This window comes from Sphaeramia orbicularis, chromosome 12 (genome assembly GCF_902148855.1).
Source record: "Sphaeramia orbicularis chromosome 12, fSphaOr1.1, whole genome shotgun sequence".
Taxonomy (NCBI): Eukaryota; Metazoa; Chordata; class Actinopteri; order Kurtiformes; family Apogonidae; genus Sphaeramia; species Sphaeramia orbicularis.
The window spans coordinates 37,625,241-37,639,690 of NC_043968.1; the positions used below are offsets into that span (position 1 = coordinate 37,625,241).

Below are 14,450 nucleotides of genomic sequence, written 5' to 3' on the forward strand. Positions count from 1 at the left end.
TAAATAAGAAAATTTAACCGAAGGAAATTAGGTAAAGATATGTGCTTGTTTTTCTATTCATGACTATTATATTAAACATGTCTATTTTATTCTGAAGTAATATTTCCGGTATTCACTGCTAGTTTTAGCTGCTTGGCGTTTGATTGGAAAACGGTTGGGCTGTGCCTCTCGAAGACACTAGAGGCGTCCGAGCCCACACGAACATATTTCGGTGACAACGAAGTGGCCATCAAAGACGGGCTGTTTGGGAATTGTAGTTGTAAGACAAGTTTAGCTACCGGCTGACTATCAACTTCACTGCTGTTTCTGTAGCCTACAACTTCAGAATGCAAAACGGGCTGTGTATGGATGGCGGACAGCAATGACTGAAGAGTTTGATGAAGATGTGGTATTCGAGGTTTGTATGACCGACACTGTTTTTTTAATCGAAACCTGTAACTGGTGCTTTGTCATACCATTCGGGTTCAGCGGTAAATACGGACGTAAGAACAGTATTCGATTAACGCAGCTAGCAAGCAGATGTAGCTCGCTAAGCTAAAGGGAATGCTAGCTTTAGTTAGTACCCGTGTGCCCTGTTGCCACGCATTGACATTTCTAAACAAATCCACACATTTGGCTGGTTGCTAGCTGTATTTCTGCCAAGGAGCTTTTGTGGTCATGAGAGGAGCTGAACTGGGCTAGTGTGCGCATTGTTGCTGGTGTTTCATCATTACTGTGCTGTATCGAGAGGTGGGGTGGGGATGACCAATGCGTCGGTTCTGAAAAAAATAAAAAGCTTCACTGAAACACGTACAGCTGGATGGTGACAACATGCGCTGCGACTAGTGTGACAATGCAAGTGAGTACCATCTAATTGTTTGACTGTTCTATAGGCAGGTAATGTGTTGGGATGAGTGTGCATACATAGGAGACATTCATCCAATCACATTAGACAGGGTGCTCCTGTGCAGCTACCTAGTAATATCGAAATACAGCAGAGAAACTAAGAGGAATTCTTTCCCAGCAAGACAGAATAAGCAGCCGGAGGGGAACTGGGTCAGGCATCTTTTGGTTAGATTTCAGCATGGGATGTTTTTCACCCTTTTTGCTTACTTCATGCCTAATTTGTCTCTGAGCCTTCTTTGTTCAGGGCAAGAAACAGTGTACTGCCTGTCTCTATAACCCTGTAAGAACATAAGCTTACAACTTGATGACTTGTTTACACATGTAGTGTCCCCTATTTTTGTAGAGGGTACTTTCCAGTGTATAAAAGGAGCTCAGATATTTGGGGCATCTGTATAAATGTCTGTTGATTTACAAATTAATATGTAAAGGCACTTGGGTTTACAATATTTCTGGCCAGAGAGCTACTGTTTACGCAGGAGTAAAGCCTCAAATTTAGCTCATGAATCCTGAGAGCAGCTCAGAAAATCTACAATGCTTTTCCCGCTCTTATCGGAGTCAGGGCACCTTTGGATTCACACTGGGAAAAAATAGGACAAAACCAGGATGAGTGTCAGCTCAACGAGCTTCAGTCTGATGACCTAATCACCACATTTCTCTTTTTCTCCCGCCCTCCTCATCCATCTGCCACTGTCCTGTCCCACCGCTCTAATTTTACTTGCCATCCGTCAGCCTTGGAATACCACTAAACTGGCTTGAATGTCTTTTTCTTTCTTGCAGAACTCTCCTCTTTTCCAGTACCTGCATGATTTAGGGCACACAGACTTCGAGGCATGTCCGACAGCATCACAGGAAGAGGAATGTGGTGGAGACCAGGGAGATGCAACATCTCACTCAGAAGAGGCAAAGAAAAATTCAGTAAGTGCCTCTCATTGCAGATACCACAGATACTACATATGCCACAGCTGTTGGCATCAGAGTTGTCCTGTGAAAGACTTTTTCTGGTTAACATATTCATAGAAGTTCCATAGAAAAATACAGAGAAAAAGTCCATTTGTAAATTAAGCACATTTAACAGATTCTAGCATATTTATCAAAGTTGTTTTGATGTTACCAATGCACATTAATAAATTAAAAAAAAAAACATCATATAACCAGTCTATCTAGGCTACAGATGGGTGACAAATCAAATCCAGATGGAGTGGTTTCTTTCGGGATACCAGTGCCTCAGCCATAGTGCATGGAATGATGTGAATCACATGCTTTGGCCTTCACTGTCACCAGATCCCAGTCCAATTGAATATCTATGGGAGATTTTGACTTGTAAAATCAATGTCAAGGGACAGTGGAGTTGTAGTGGAGGTATGTGATGTCCTATCACTGTATTAAGATACTTTAGAATGTTTTTTCTTTAATTTCTCAACTGTCAGTAATTGACTAATAAGAATTTTGTCATCAGTTGTTATCATAAACGACATGTGTGCTGTATGTTAAATCTATCCAAACAGTTGAACCAAATCACGAGTAGTGTATAATACAACAGAGTTGTGTATTTAATCAATGTTTACCCTGGAAAAAGCTCTAAAACTTAACATAACATCTATATATTTGTCACAGCTTTCTCAAATATTAAAACAGATATTAGGTTTCTGCTGTTTTAGAGGTTTCATTTGGAGTTGTTTGTGGTATTCAGATTTAATTATTGTAGTTGTCATAAAATGCAAAGTACACCAACTTGGAACATTCTGCATCTCTGGCTAACCCGGGGCAATGCATATGTGCACTTGTTTGTCTCTGTTTATCTTGTGTAATCAGATGGAGGGTAATTAATATGATTATTAATTGTGAACAGTGACATATATCTGCACATTCACAGTTATGTTTTCAGCCTTATATGCTTTACTTCACTCATAAAATTAAGCACAGAGTACATTCTACCCACGCAATCAGGTAGGTTGTGTTGTATGGTCTTTGTTCTGTTATTGTACATTGAGAGTTGATTTTTGCAAGGGAAACCGTGTTCCCTGTTTTCTGCCCTGGTACTGATCTTACAAGAGATTATCAGGATGCAATTATTGAATTATTTCTATCTGACATTATTCCTTCTGCTTTGAGTGCATCTTCCCACTAAGTGTGGATTGTGTTGAGACCCATTTTGCTTTTTTAATGGAACCGTGTGTACACTGGCTTTGCAAAGGATTGCTTTTGCAAAGGATTAAAACCATTGAACTTTCAGTAGCACTTGCATTAACATAACAGTGGAGGACTGTAATTTGACTAAACCTGTGATTCATTTGGACAACTGATGTGTCCTGGGCAGCTCAGGATCACATGACTTGGCCTCCCCTCGGCCTCCTCCTCTTACGACGGGAAACAGTGTTGTGTTTGCTTTGTTAAGGAACTTTCCGAACATGTCATGCTTCCTCTCTGGTACAGTGTTATTCTAAAGAGTTAAGGAGGATGAGGCATTTCGATGAAACAGGAAAGATTTTGGGTTGTCCCTATGTGACCACTTTCCTGTAGCCTAGATAAAGCTGGGACTGAGGCAAATAAACACCTTATAGACAGACCACATTACATTTCATACAACTGCTTACTAGTAAAAATTGTGTTTGCAGAGAGATTTTAGTGAATGGATGTCCTGAACCCCCTAACCTTACACATTAATATTCTGTTATAAATGTTGGCAGCCCTGTCTTGTAAAAGCTCACAAGTAACAAAACAGCAAGGCTGCAAGTTTAATGCAATGTTGTTTTTTCTCTCAGTACCCTACATTTTGGGCTGCAACTAAGGGTGTTTCAAATTAACTGTAGTGCCAAACCCACATTTAAAGTATGAAGACTTGTTCTTGTGTTGTTTGCTGAAAATAACCATATTTTTGGTATTTATTTCCTAATTATTGTTGTAAATGAGCCATACTGATCAGTGTTGTGGTTGATAAATGCTTCTTTACACAAACATGTAGTTTGTGCTTAGGTTATTTGTTCTCCCATTCTCAGTTATGGAAACTAAGGGGCAGAATAGTTATGAATTACAACACGACCAATCCAGCATATAAACTGTAAGGGGATTATGCTATAAGCAAGGCAAGGCAAGGCAAGGCAAGTTTATTTGTATAGCACATTTCAGCAACAAGGCAATTCAAGGTGCTTCACACAGGACATTGAAATAAAAGAAACAAAAAGAAACACATTTAAAACATTATAAAAGAAACATATAAAAGGTGATTAAAAACAGCGAGTAAGAAAACAACACATAAAATCAAAATAAAATAAAATAAAATAAAATAAAAACACACACATATTAAAGTAAAAGTTGCAGTGCAGAGTTTCAAAGAGAATATAAAATTTAAAAAGTAAGCATATGTGTCTTAATCTGTATACGGTTTACATCACCATCTTGTACACGATTAGCTGCTTGATACAACAGTGAATATCGAGCAGATGTGGTCTACTTTATTCACCCCAAAAAAAGTGTTGCGTGAAATCAGTGTTATTAAACGCCTCAGTCTCCCGTTATTAATCAATACTACTGCAGCCATTTGACCTATAACAGTAGTGCCTAACACCCCAGAAAAAGGTCAGAATCCAGACTGCCCAGTCTGGATCAATAGTGTCCTGCTTCTACTGAAACACATTTACTTCCATCCATTTATACACAGTAGCCTGTTTTTTTTTTTAATTAGCTCACTGTGGCCATGAGCTGTTGTGAAGACACTGTGCCCGTCATTGTCTCAGTTCATTAGCAATTTCTTCAAACATCTTCTCAGATGAAACTACTGGTCGGCTTCATTTCAAATTTTATATGTAGCTTCATTGGGACTGTCTACAAAGTTTGTTCACAGTTTTGAGAAATTTAGATTTTTGAATATTTGAAATTTTAAAAATGTACCTTTACTTATAATGGGCCATATTTTAATGGCTGATGACATGGAAATGCTTAAAGATATCAATATACTTACTATTGAGCACTGATAGAAAGTCATATATGGATTTTCATTGAATTTGTTGAGTTATCCTACAGTGAAAGTACCACCTACTTCTATTGGGAGATTGATCTCCTGCATCGAGACCACAGGACTAACATAGCGGCAGAACCTGACAACCTCACATATTCAAGTTGTTATAGGTTCTTGATCAAACATACCGTTGAGCTACAGGTCCATTGGTCCTATTTTTTTTTTGTTTTTATATACATTTATAAAACTGGAGATGGTACATAAATATAAAAATAAACCTGGTCCCCAGCTTTTTAATGTTATACTCACTGATTATTTGCTGTTTTATTTCCTGATATTATCTTTACTGAAGCCTAATGGTCCATATGCAAACATCCATCTCTCTAAATAGTCCGATTTTTAACAAAGCATTTCATAGAGTCCACAAAGCTCTATAAGCAGATTAGTGAATAGTTCATCCTATTCATGATTAGGCATTACAGTTTTACATATTTTTAGGCTCTCTTGCAGCATTATAAGCCTAGTGTTTATTAGGCATTGAAACATTAATGTATGTTGGGCTATTAAAAGTCTGGTTTAGACCAGCTCTAAAATTAAAGTGTCATGAGATAACTTATATGATGTGGCACTATATAAATAAAATTTGATTGATATGTTAAAATGAAAAGTATGACTTGATTTGTTTCTCTGGTTGTGATTGGGTTTCTCAAACTTTTTAAAGTGGGAGACACTGATGGGGGAAATGTAGACACTAGGAAGCAAGTAATAAAATAGATGTGTAGCAGTGTTGTGGTGCTGGTCTGTAATCCACACAACCTCTTTTTCCTGGTATGAAAAGAATTCTTCCTTGTCTGCCATCTTTTTAAAAAGAATAATAGCCTAGTTGAATTTCATTGATGCCAAAAATGTAAACATTTAATTATAATACCAAAATAGAAATAGAACAAACTAAAGCAGTCATGTGGTTTGTGTGCCCCAGTAGCAATACACAAAGTCCCAGGAGTGAGCTTTTACAAACACACATTGCACTTTTTGTTATTGCCTGAAAGAGTTTGTCTCCTGGGATACTCCTATTGATTGTGTGTGATTCCTGAATGTAGGATTCATGGGAAATATTCTCAGGCTTCACTAGAAAAGTAAAGGAAACATGCAAAACATAGCATGAGTAATTTACACAATTTTATATATTAATCTTGAAGCACTGACTAAAAGTGGAATGTAGCCTGACCTTTTTGACTGTTCGTGATTCACAGGGAGGACGCTTATGGAGACTGGTTGAAGCCTTGTGGCGATGCAGCCCGATTCACCCGGCTACTACAACTCGTAAGCTGGAGCAGGAACTGGTAGGTTCTAAAATGGAAATCTTAAAGGATTCTGCCACCACCAGCAGTACTTCAGTTGGATTTTCAATGCATCTGTTCCCTTCAAGCTCTTTCTTAGATTGTTCTTGCTCCTTGCAGGACTGTGCATTTGGCCAGTACTCTGTGAGATGCATATTGGACCAGGATGTGCTGCTGCAGGAGGATGTAGAGCTCATCGAGCTGTTAGATCCAGGCCTGCTCACACTGGGCTCTTCACCCTCTGGCTCACCCACTCGAACTAACACCCTGCCCAGACCGAGCCTCATCGCCAGCCCCTCCCTATGGTACAATGCTTAGAAACAAATACACATCAGTAATTGAGGCAAAAAACTCAGTACACTACCACAAACTGAAGCTGCTGGCTAAAAAGTTTTATAAAGTTGAAAACACCTCTTTATACAGGATTTCCATGATTCCATTAAGATTCTCTTGAAGTATCCACCTTCAAGATTACCTTTATAGATTATGATCCATGAGCAAAACCTTTCCCCTTGTTCTCTCCACTCAGGGACATGGCAGGGCTTGTTGGTTTGGCTGCAGTACTGCTAGGTCTGTGCTCCATCACTGAGGGCCTGTGGTCCCTGGCTGCGGCCCCTTGGAGTCTGGCCCTTCTTGGCTGGGTGGGGCTGAAGGGGTTCATGCTGTGGAGACAGGGCTGCATGCAGAGAGCCGTCCACACCAGGGCCACAGAGCTCCTGGCCCTGGTCCACAACAGCAAGACTCTGACGGGCCTGTCTCGCAAAGCCCTGCGCCTCGTGCAGGAGACTGAGGTCATTTCGAGAGGGTTCACCCTGTAAGTGTGCTTGTTTTCTGTCCACCTACCTGTCACCCAATCGCATTTCATCAGTGTGCATTTCTCTCAGGTGTCACATATCTGTCCTGTCGAGCCTGCTTAAGTAGTGCACTCTTTTGTTCCCACCTGTTAAACATTAGCTCTTCATGTAGTGTGTCTATAGAGGTTATTCCATGCAAGACCATTCCAGTTCATGTCATCGATTATCTTGGGGGAAAAAAATTGCAAAATCCTAAAGCTCTACATTAAATATGTATCTTTGTTAAAATTAGGATTAGCCTAGCTCTGGGATTTTTGGAGTTTTTGACTGAGTTTTTGGCCAAGTTCCATCATTACTGTTAATCTACTTGAAGATGCACCAATTCTTTTTTTCCACTGGATGGGGTGTAAATTTGTATCAAACATTAAAGAAAATCTAAAGATAATTTGCAACATGTAAATGCAAATAGTTATTTTTATTTTGTCTTTATTAGTGTTTGATTTTCAAAAAACTAATATCTGCACTGGTTTTCATTTTTGATTACGTTGGATTCATAGGATTTTATCATATGATCTTGCATAAATAATTATTATGAATGTAGTTCAAAAGGAGCAAGAAATGGACAGGTGGATCGGGGCAGTGCCTGCAGTGATGCAGTCGCTGTACTGGTCTGTTGCGCTGAAGAGGGACCTGAACCAAAAAACTAAGCTCTCAATTTACTGGATGGTCTGCGTTCCTACCGTCACTGATGGTCCTGAGCCGTGGGAAGTGGATCATGGATACAAGCGGCAAAAATAAGTTTCCACAGGGTGGCTCGACTCTCTCATAGAGATAGGGTGAGGAGTTCAGCCATTCAGAAGGGGTTCAGAGTAGAGCCACTGCTCCTCCACATTGAAAAAGAGCCAGTTGAGGTGGTTCAGGCATCTGGTCAGGATGCCTCCTGGGCACCTCTGGTGAGGTGTTTTGGGCATGTCTAACCAGTAGGTGATGCTGGAGGGATTGTATCCCTCGGCTTCCCCCTGCAGGAACTAGAGTAGGTGGCTGGGGAGAGGGAAGCCTGGGCTCCACTGCTTAGGTTGCTGCCCCCAAAACCTGGACCTTGATGAGCAGAAAGAGATGGATGAATAGTTCGATGATGGAAGATGTTATATTACTTTATCATTTTATTATTTTCTAATTTAATGAATGGCCATTTCTTGCAACTAAAAGCATGAATTTCAGTCCAATGAAAATAATAAGCTACTCTTGAAATGAAAAATTCAAAATTTTAAAAAACAGAGCACATCTTAGTATTTTGCAAAGTCACAAACTAAATAGATGTTTAACATTTTTTTCAACTAAATCTATGTTATGGACTATTAGGGTATCTAAGTTCATATGGGCTTACTTGTAGGTGTTTGTTATCTCTCTTGGCACCACTGTCTCTTTATGTGTTTATAGCTTTAGTTTTGTCTATAAGCTTTTAAAGCTCAATTCACAAGTGATTTCATAGCATGTGATGTTGTCTTGTTTGTCACTACGTCCTGGTCTATTAAACAATCCTGTTCATTGTGCCACTATGCTGTTTTGTTTTATAACTAATGTGTCATGTGTCGTCTTTCGTTGTCTGCTGTTCAGTGTTGTGTGTGCCCCCTGCCTCTTTGGGACATCTCCACAGTTGTATCACATTTCACTTGTCAAGTTTGCTCGACAGGGTGTGTGCGGCCAGCTCCTTTAGCAGGGCGGGGCCAGGGGCGGTGCCACGAGGCCAGCAGCTGATTGGACTGAGGAAGGCCTTGTACCGGTCGCTGCGCTCAGCCTTCAGAGCCTCACGTAGAGCTACCTGTCACATGCTGAAGGCATATCCTTCATTGCTAAATATAACTGTTATTTGTACTGGAACAATAATGACTTTTATTTTGGAGCAGATTATACACATTTTGTTGTCATAATTTTTCTGATATTACTGTTTTTTTGGAGGGTTGACTTGTTTCAACCAACATACTAATGCTTGTGTCATTGATGAATAAGCCATCTATAGATTGTTTTTGTGGATGTGTCATTTGTCCTTAACTTTCTTGAACGTTCCCTCTGAACTCTGAGATTGATAATGTGACCAACTATGTATCTGCGGTGCCTCTGAAGGAGCTGGGGCTTGGACTAGGAATCGAACACCTGGGTGATGAACAGGCTCAGGAGCTGACAGATGACTACAGCCTACCTGCCCTAAAGGTAATATCTGGTGATTTGGGGTGGTAGAAAAGGAAAGAATGATGGCTATCTAAATTGCATCTAAAAAAATACCCTGTTTGAAATGCTAGAGGACCACAACCCCTCAATCCATAAAAAAATGTCATATCGTTGTCTACATGGGTGTGAAATAGTACCAAGTGATAGGGCCTTGCAGCTATGCCTTGAAGCTACTCTGTCTGGGGTTAATCTTGTGTTTTTTGGTTTGTTTTCCTTCAGATGCTGTTCCAGCTGTGGGTGGGACAGAGTTCTGAATGTTTCCGTCGACTGGCCCTTCTTCTGTCCCCACAGCAAATAGAGGAGCCATCGGAGAGTGGACCCAAAGTTGATGTCTCTTCTCCTACAGCGCCGCTGCACCGATCCATCTCTGCGGTGACAGAGCCCCTCCACCATGCTCTTGCCAGCTGTCTCTGTGAAGTGCAGCGCAGCTACAACTTCCACCGCCACTTTGAGACCCAGCCTAGGATGACAGGCTCAGACAGAACAGGGCGAGCCAGAGAAAAATGCAGAGAGCTCAACACCTTACACACCTCCATCCGAAGCCTGCAACTTCACCTCAAGGCACTGCTCAGCGAGTGAGAAAAACACATAGAGACGCATCCTGATTTGAGTTATACAACTCCCCCAATAAAGGACTTTAATTGACATTGTTGATCTTTCACATTCTGCAATTAACATTTTTCTTCTGTTTATGTTGTGGTCAGGATGATCATTCTGGAGGATGACCTGGAGAAACTAATGGTGTCCAAGGAACCAGCTGAGTTGACATTCGAGGGCTACCAGGACCTCAATGACCGGCTGCATCAGCTCCAGCCACACATGCAGGCCAGCACTGGCTGCTGGGAAGACACCATCAACCAGGTGGAGCGCATGCTCCGACGGGCCAATGCCTGTCCTGGTGAGCAAATACACACAACTTCCTGCTAATGAAGTAAATATAGTGACTAAGATATGTTATGGCACCAGTTACAAATCCCAGTGTTCCTGCTTGTATTTCACTGGGCCCTTGTGTAGAATTTCATCCATATGTTGTTCTTTTTTCTTGTATCAACTCACATCTGAGCCAGTCTTGACAACTACCTTCAATAGGTCTCTAAAACCTGTTCTGAAAATTCAAGCTAGACTGTGTCACAGGCTACTTTATGCATATTCAAGATGTCCTGACACGACTGTTCCTATATATTTGAAACATAACCATTGAAGTTTGTGAATCTCTCCACAGAGCAGCCAATGCAGAAAACCAGATTGTTGTTGTAACATTTGTTACTCTTTATTGGAGCTGAAATAATTTATATTAGCCCATAAAGTTGCTAGATTTGAGAAAAGGTAATTTTATTTTCCATGATACTCATGATAGAAGTCTTCAAAACTACCAGCAAATTATGAGAAAAATCAATATTTCCACTGTGATCTGAGCTCCATAAAGCATACTCTGAGGTACCTTATAAAAAGTTACATTTGAGTAACAATAACAATAAGAGTATATATATTTGTAATATTATTTTTACAGCAATTACAGCTATACTCACAATAATCTATAAAAAAACAAAAACAACTTAAGCATCTATAAATGCTAAATAGTCAACATTATGCTGCTGGTTTTTGTCACTTCACCAAAACAATCCCCATCTACTTATTATTCGTGTGCCTCATATCTTGCCTATATAAAACATGCATAATATGTGTACAAGACAGGATAGTGTTACCCCCTTTTGTAGTATGGGTGTCAACATTTATATTGTACTATTTTTAGCACAGACTTCCTCCTTCCTTTGCCATACGAGAATATAGCCAGTCATGGAGGAAGTAGGTCCTTCAAAATGTAGAACAAGATATTGTCCAACCACATGAGTTCAGTAAACAATGACCAGCTGAGCTCCAGTAGCAATTTGTTCCAGTCATCCATTTTTTTGTATCAAATGTAACATCTGCCCACCTCCCATTTCTGCAGATAATGCTGAGGGTCTAGAGCAGTGTACCCCTCCCGTACCAGAGTTTCCTGCTTCTCCTCCATCTTATCCCTTGATCCTGGACAGAGACCCAGTGCCAGAAGAACTGGTGAGACTCTAATGTTACAAATTTCTTTTAGTTGTAAAAATTACAAAAATCAGCCTGCTTCACTTGTTACCCCCAATTATCTGCCTCCCCTGCTGTTGTCCTCGGATTGTTTTGTTTGTCCAGGAGTGGGAGGCATATGTGTGTGATTCAGACTCTGATGCTGAAGGAAAAGAATCTTGGTGCGATATGTTGTCACCGGAGGAACGTGAACGTCAGCGGCGAGAGAGAGAGGAGTCACATCGTGTTCTGTCAGAGCTCAAAGCTGTGCTAGGCTTCCGTGCTTCAGAGGGGGAGAGGATGAAGAGGAAGCAGCTGCTGTTTAATGACCAAGGTCTGTGCTGACCCATGTCATCTCAGTCACATTAAATTTTGAAGATAATTACCTTTGAATTGAAAGGATAGGTTTTTCTGCATTGTCTTGAAATGGGGCTGATTTTAGTTCGAATTCAGTGTTAATTTGCTGATTTCTGTCTACCAGTGTTTCTCCCAGATTTGTATTCATGACTTTAGATCTATGTTACAAGCCAGAATGATGAAGTAATATGGAATGAATGAATCTCCACAAATGCATGAATCTGTTATATCAGAAGGCAACTGATTTGTCCATATTAGATTTGAAACACATGGTTTATAAAATGCAAATATACTTAATGTATCCATCCAGTTGTAAGTTATATATTTATTCTTGTCTGTTGCAGCTGCTGCAGCACCTTCAGTTCACAGTGATGTACCTGATCCTGCTACCAAACTATTAGATGCTCTGATGTCTGTAGGCTCTGTAGAAGCTGAAAATGAAGAAGGAAACCACCTATCAGAATGCATTACAGGAAATGAAGGGGAGGAAAGGGAAGGAAAAGAAGGCAGGGTGACACCTGACCCCTTCACAGAGCCACTGACAGAGTTTAGCTGTGGTTTGGAGCCAGACGAAGGGGAGTTAGGAGCAACTTCAGTCTGCAGAAGAGGAGGAGGAGGGGCATCTGAGCTGCACCAATACGATGGAGTGCTGGAAGAGACAGAGGGACAGAACGGTCTGGACCTCTTCCTCAAATCCAAAGTTCCAGCTGTCTCTGTGATGGACAGGCTGACAGAAATGCACGGTTCAGAGGCTCTCAGCTTCAGCTCTGCCCTCGCTGCCCAGGTGGTGGCACGTTCACACTCACTGTTCAACATGGAAGAGCAGACATTTGGCGATGATGATGAGGACGATGAAGAGGAAGAGAGTGTCAGACGAAGCCCTGAAAAGGACTAGAACTGAAACTTTGCTGCTTTCTTGAAACACTGAACAGAGACTGTATTTATGTCTGATTGTCTGGGTATCTTTTATCGATGGATCTGTGTTAGATCTTAACTGTTTTTTGGTGTGCAGAATTTCAAATTGTGCCACTCATTTCAAATCCGTCCATTTGACATTACCCACAGTTGTTACTGCTCTATTGCTGTTAAAAAACTCAGGTATCAGAACCACTAAAACAAAATAGGTCATGAAGACCAGAATGTCTACAGTTTACTTGGTGACATCCACATAGTGTATATTGCTTCCAGTCATTAGTAGCTGTGGAAACAGAGATTGTAGGAAACAAGTAATTGGCATCATACATAAATGTGTAAAACCTAAAACAAAAATGGTTTAATTGCAGTGGTGTCACAAACAATACAAGCTCTGTTACTGTCATGAGGTTTTGTGCATGATGTGTGGAAGGTACAAAGGTGCGGTGCTGAGGGCAATATTCTCAAATATAGAGGTAATTCACTAAAGCAAAAGAATGAAGACGTCCAAGCTGAACTCAGCTGACCTTATTCCTTACAGGAAGACACACAGAAGAAGCCTGAGTGAGCACCTCTGGAGAGGAGCAGGAATGCTATTTTTATTTTCAACGCTTTATTTTTGTCCAGCACTTTCTGCCATCCATCTCTTGGCCGATTGGACACAATGGGGTGGCAGAAATGAAGACACATAGCCAGCCATACACTCACAATCTTATTAAAAGTGAAATAGATGGAAAACTATACAGTTGTTTCATAATACTATCTATGGAGACTTCAATAATCCCATTTGTTCAGCATCTGTTTACAGGGGTAGAAAGGTCAGGAAGCCTTGTTTTTGCCTTGAAGCTTTATGGTGGGATTGTTGAATGGTGGGATTGTTGAACTGAGTTGCTGTGGGGTTGAAAAATAAAATACCTATGTGGATATAGTAATAAAGGAGTAATGTTTGTAAAATAAACAAAAAGAAAAAAACATTGTTGTGAGGGCAATCTATGACATGTTTGTTTCATATGAAGTTGCCATATGTCTGACAGCCCTGATGTACACCCACCACTTCACTTTTCCAGTCTTTCTTGTCACCGTGTCTGCCTTGTCCTGACCCCCCATCACGACTGGTCCTGCACCTCCCTCAAGGGGAGGTCTTCTGCATTTTCCAATGTGAAATAAAATACCATTCTTGAAGTTTCTGATGTATACTGAATCTTTTCTGACATGGCATCACACTCATGTTTCAAAGATTTTGATATCCACGGCTAAGAAACAGGTTTGGTGGGTTACTTGATACCTTTTGTGGGATTCTGCATTTGTCTGACCCACAACAGCTGGTGCTCTCCTGTTAATCCACCCCTGTCTGTTGTTTACTGGGGAAACTTAAATACAAGCCCAAAGACTTAACATCTTAAGCCCCCTGTCCTGGGATGTAATGCAGTTAAGAGGGCAAACACAATTAAAAAAAAGAAAAAGAAAAAAAAAAGTGGAGCTTTAACATTTTAGCTTGGAATTAAACACATTAACTGAGGATTTGACGTCCATTATGGTTGCGTTTACTGAAACGGTGCAATATCCTGAGAGTTTGACATGCTTTAAATGAACAAATGCTTCTAAATACAAAGACATACGATTGGCTGAAGAGTCTGGTCTCTATATGTAAAGTGTCATGAGATAACTTTTGCGATGATTTGGCGCTATATAAGTAAAAATTTGACTGATTGACCTATATAATTAAAAAGGCTTTATTAGGTTATTATCTGTAATGATTATGCCACCTAGCGGCCAGTGCGTACTCCATATGGCAAAACTACTGCCTTTAAAAATGTCATGGAAGGGGACCGGAAGCGTACATATTTACATTTTTATGGAGAATTGAATCTAGTATAAATGAGCTTGAAACTGTTTGTTGAGCAGTATTTTAGGTATGTGCTG

At 40.4% G+C, this 14,450-nt stretch overlaps 1 protein-coding gene across 4 annotated transcripts; it reads left to right on the plus strand.

Moving 5' to 3' along the window:
* The first annotated feature begins 190 nt into the window (after positions 1–190).
* On the plus strand, positions 191–13,714 carry vezt (vezatin, adherens junctions transmembrane protein). Of its 4 annotated transcripts, none has more exons than XM_030150537.1 (12): positions 191–397; positions 1,663–1,800; positions 6,094–6,183; positions 6,301–6,485; positions 6,710–6,994; positions 8,656–8,814; positions 9,038–9,185; positions 9,423–9,778; positions 9,908–10,101; positions 11,155–11,261; positions 11,385–11,592; positions 11,960–13,714. In XM_030150537.1, the coding sequence occupies exons 1-12, from the start codon at positions 362–364 to the stop codon at positions 12,508–12,510; spliced, it is 2,457 nt and encodes an 818-aa protein (XP_030006397.1). In that variant the 5' UTR covers positions 191–361; the 3' UTR covers positions 12,511–13,714. The 4 variants fall into 4 exon arrangements, with proteins under 4 accessions (XP_030006397.1, XP_030006400.1, XP_030006396.1 ...); XM_030150540.1 differs by having other exon boundaries at positions 8,668–8,814; XM_030150536.1 differs by lacking the exon at positions 191–397 and adding an exon at positions 438–838.
* The last annotated feature ends 736 nt before the right edge of the window (positions 13,715–14,450 follow it).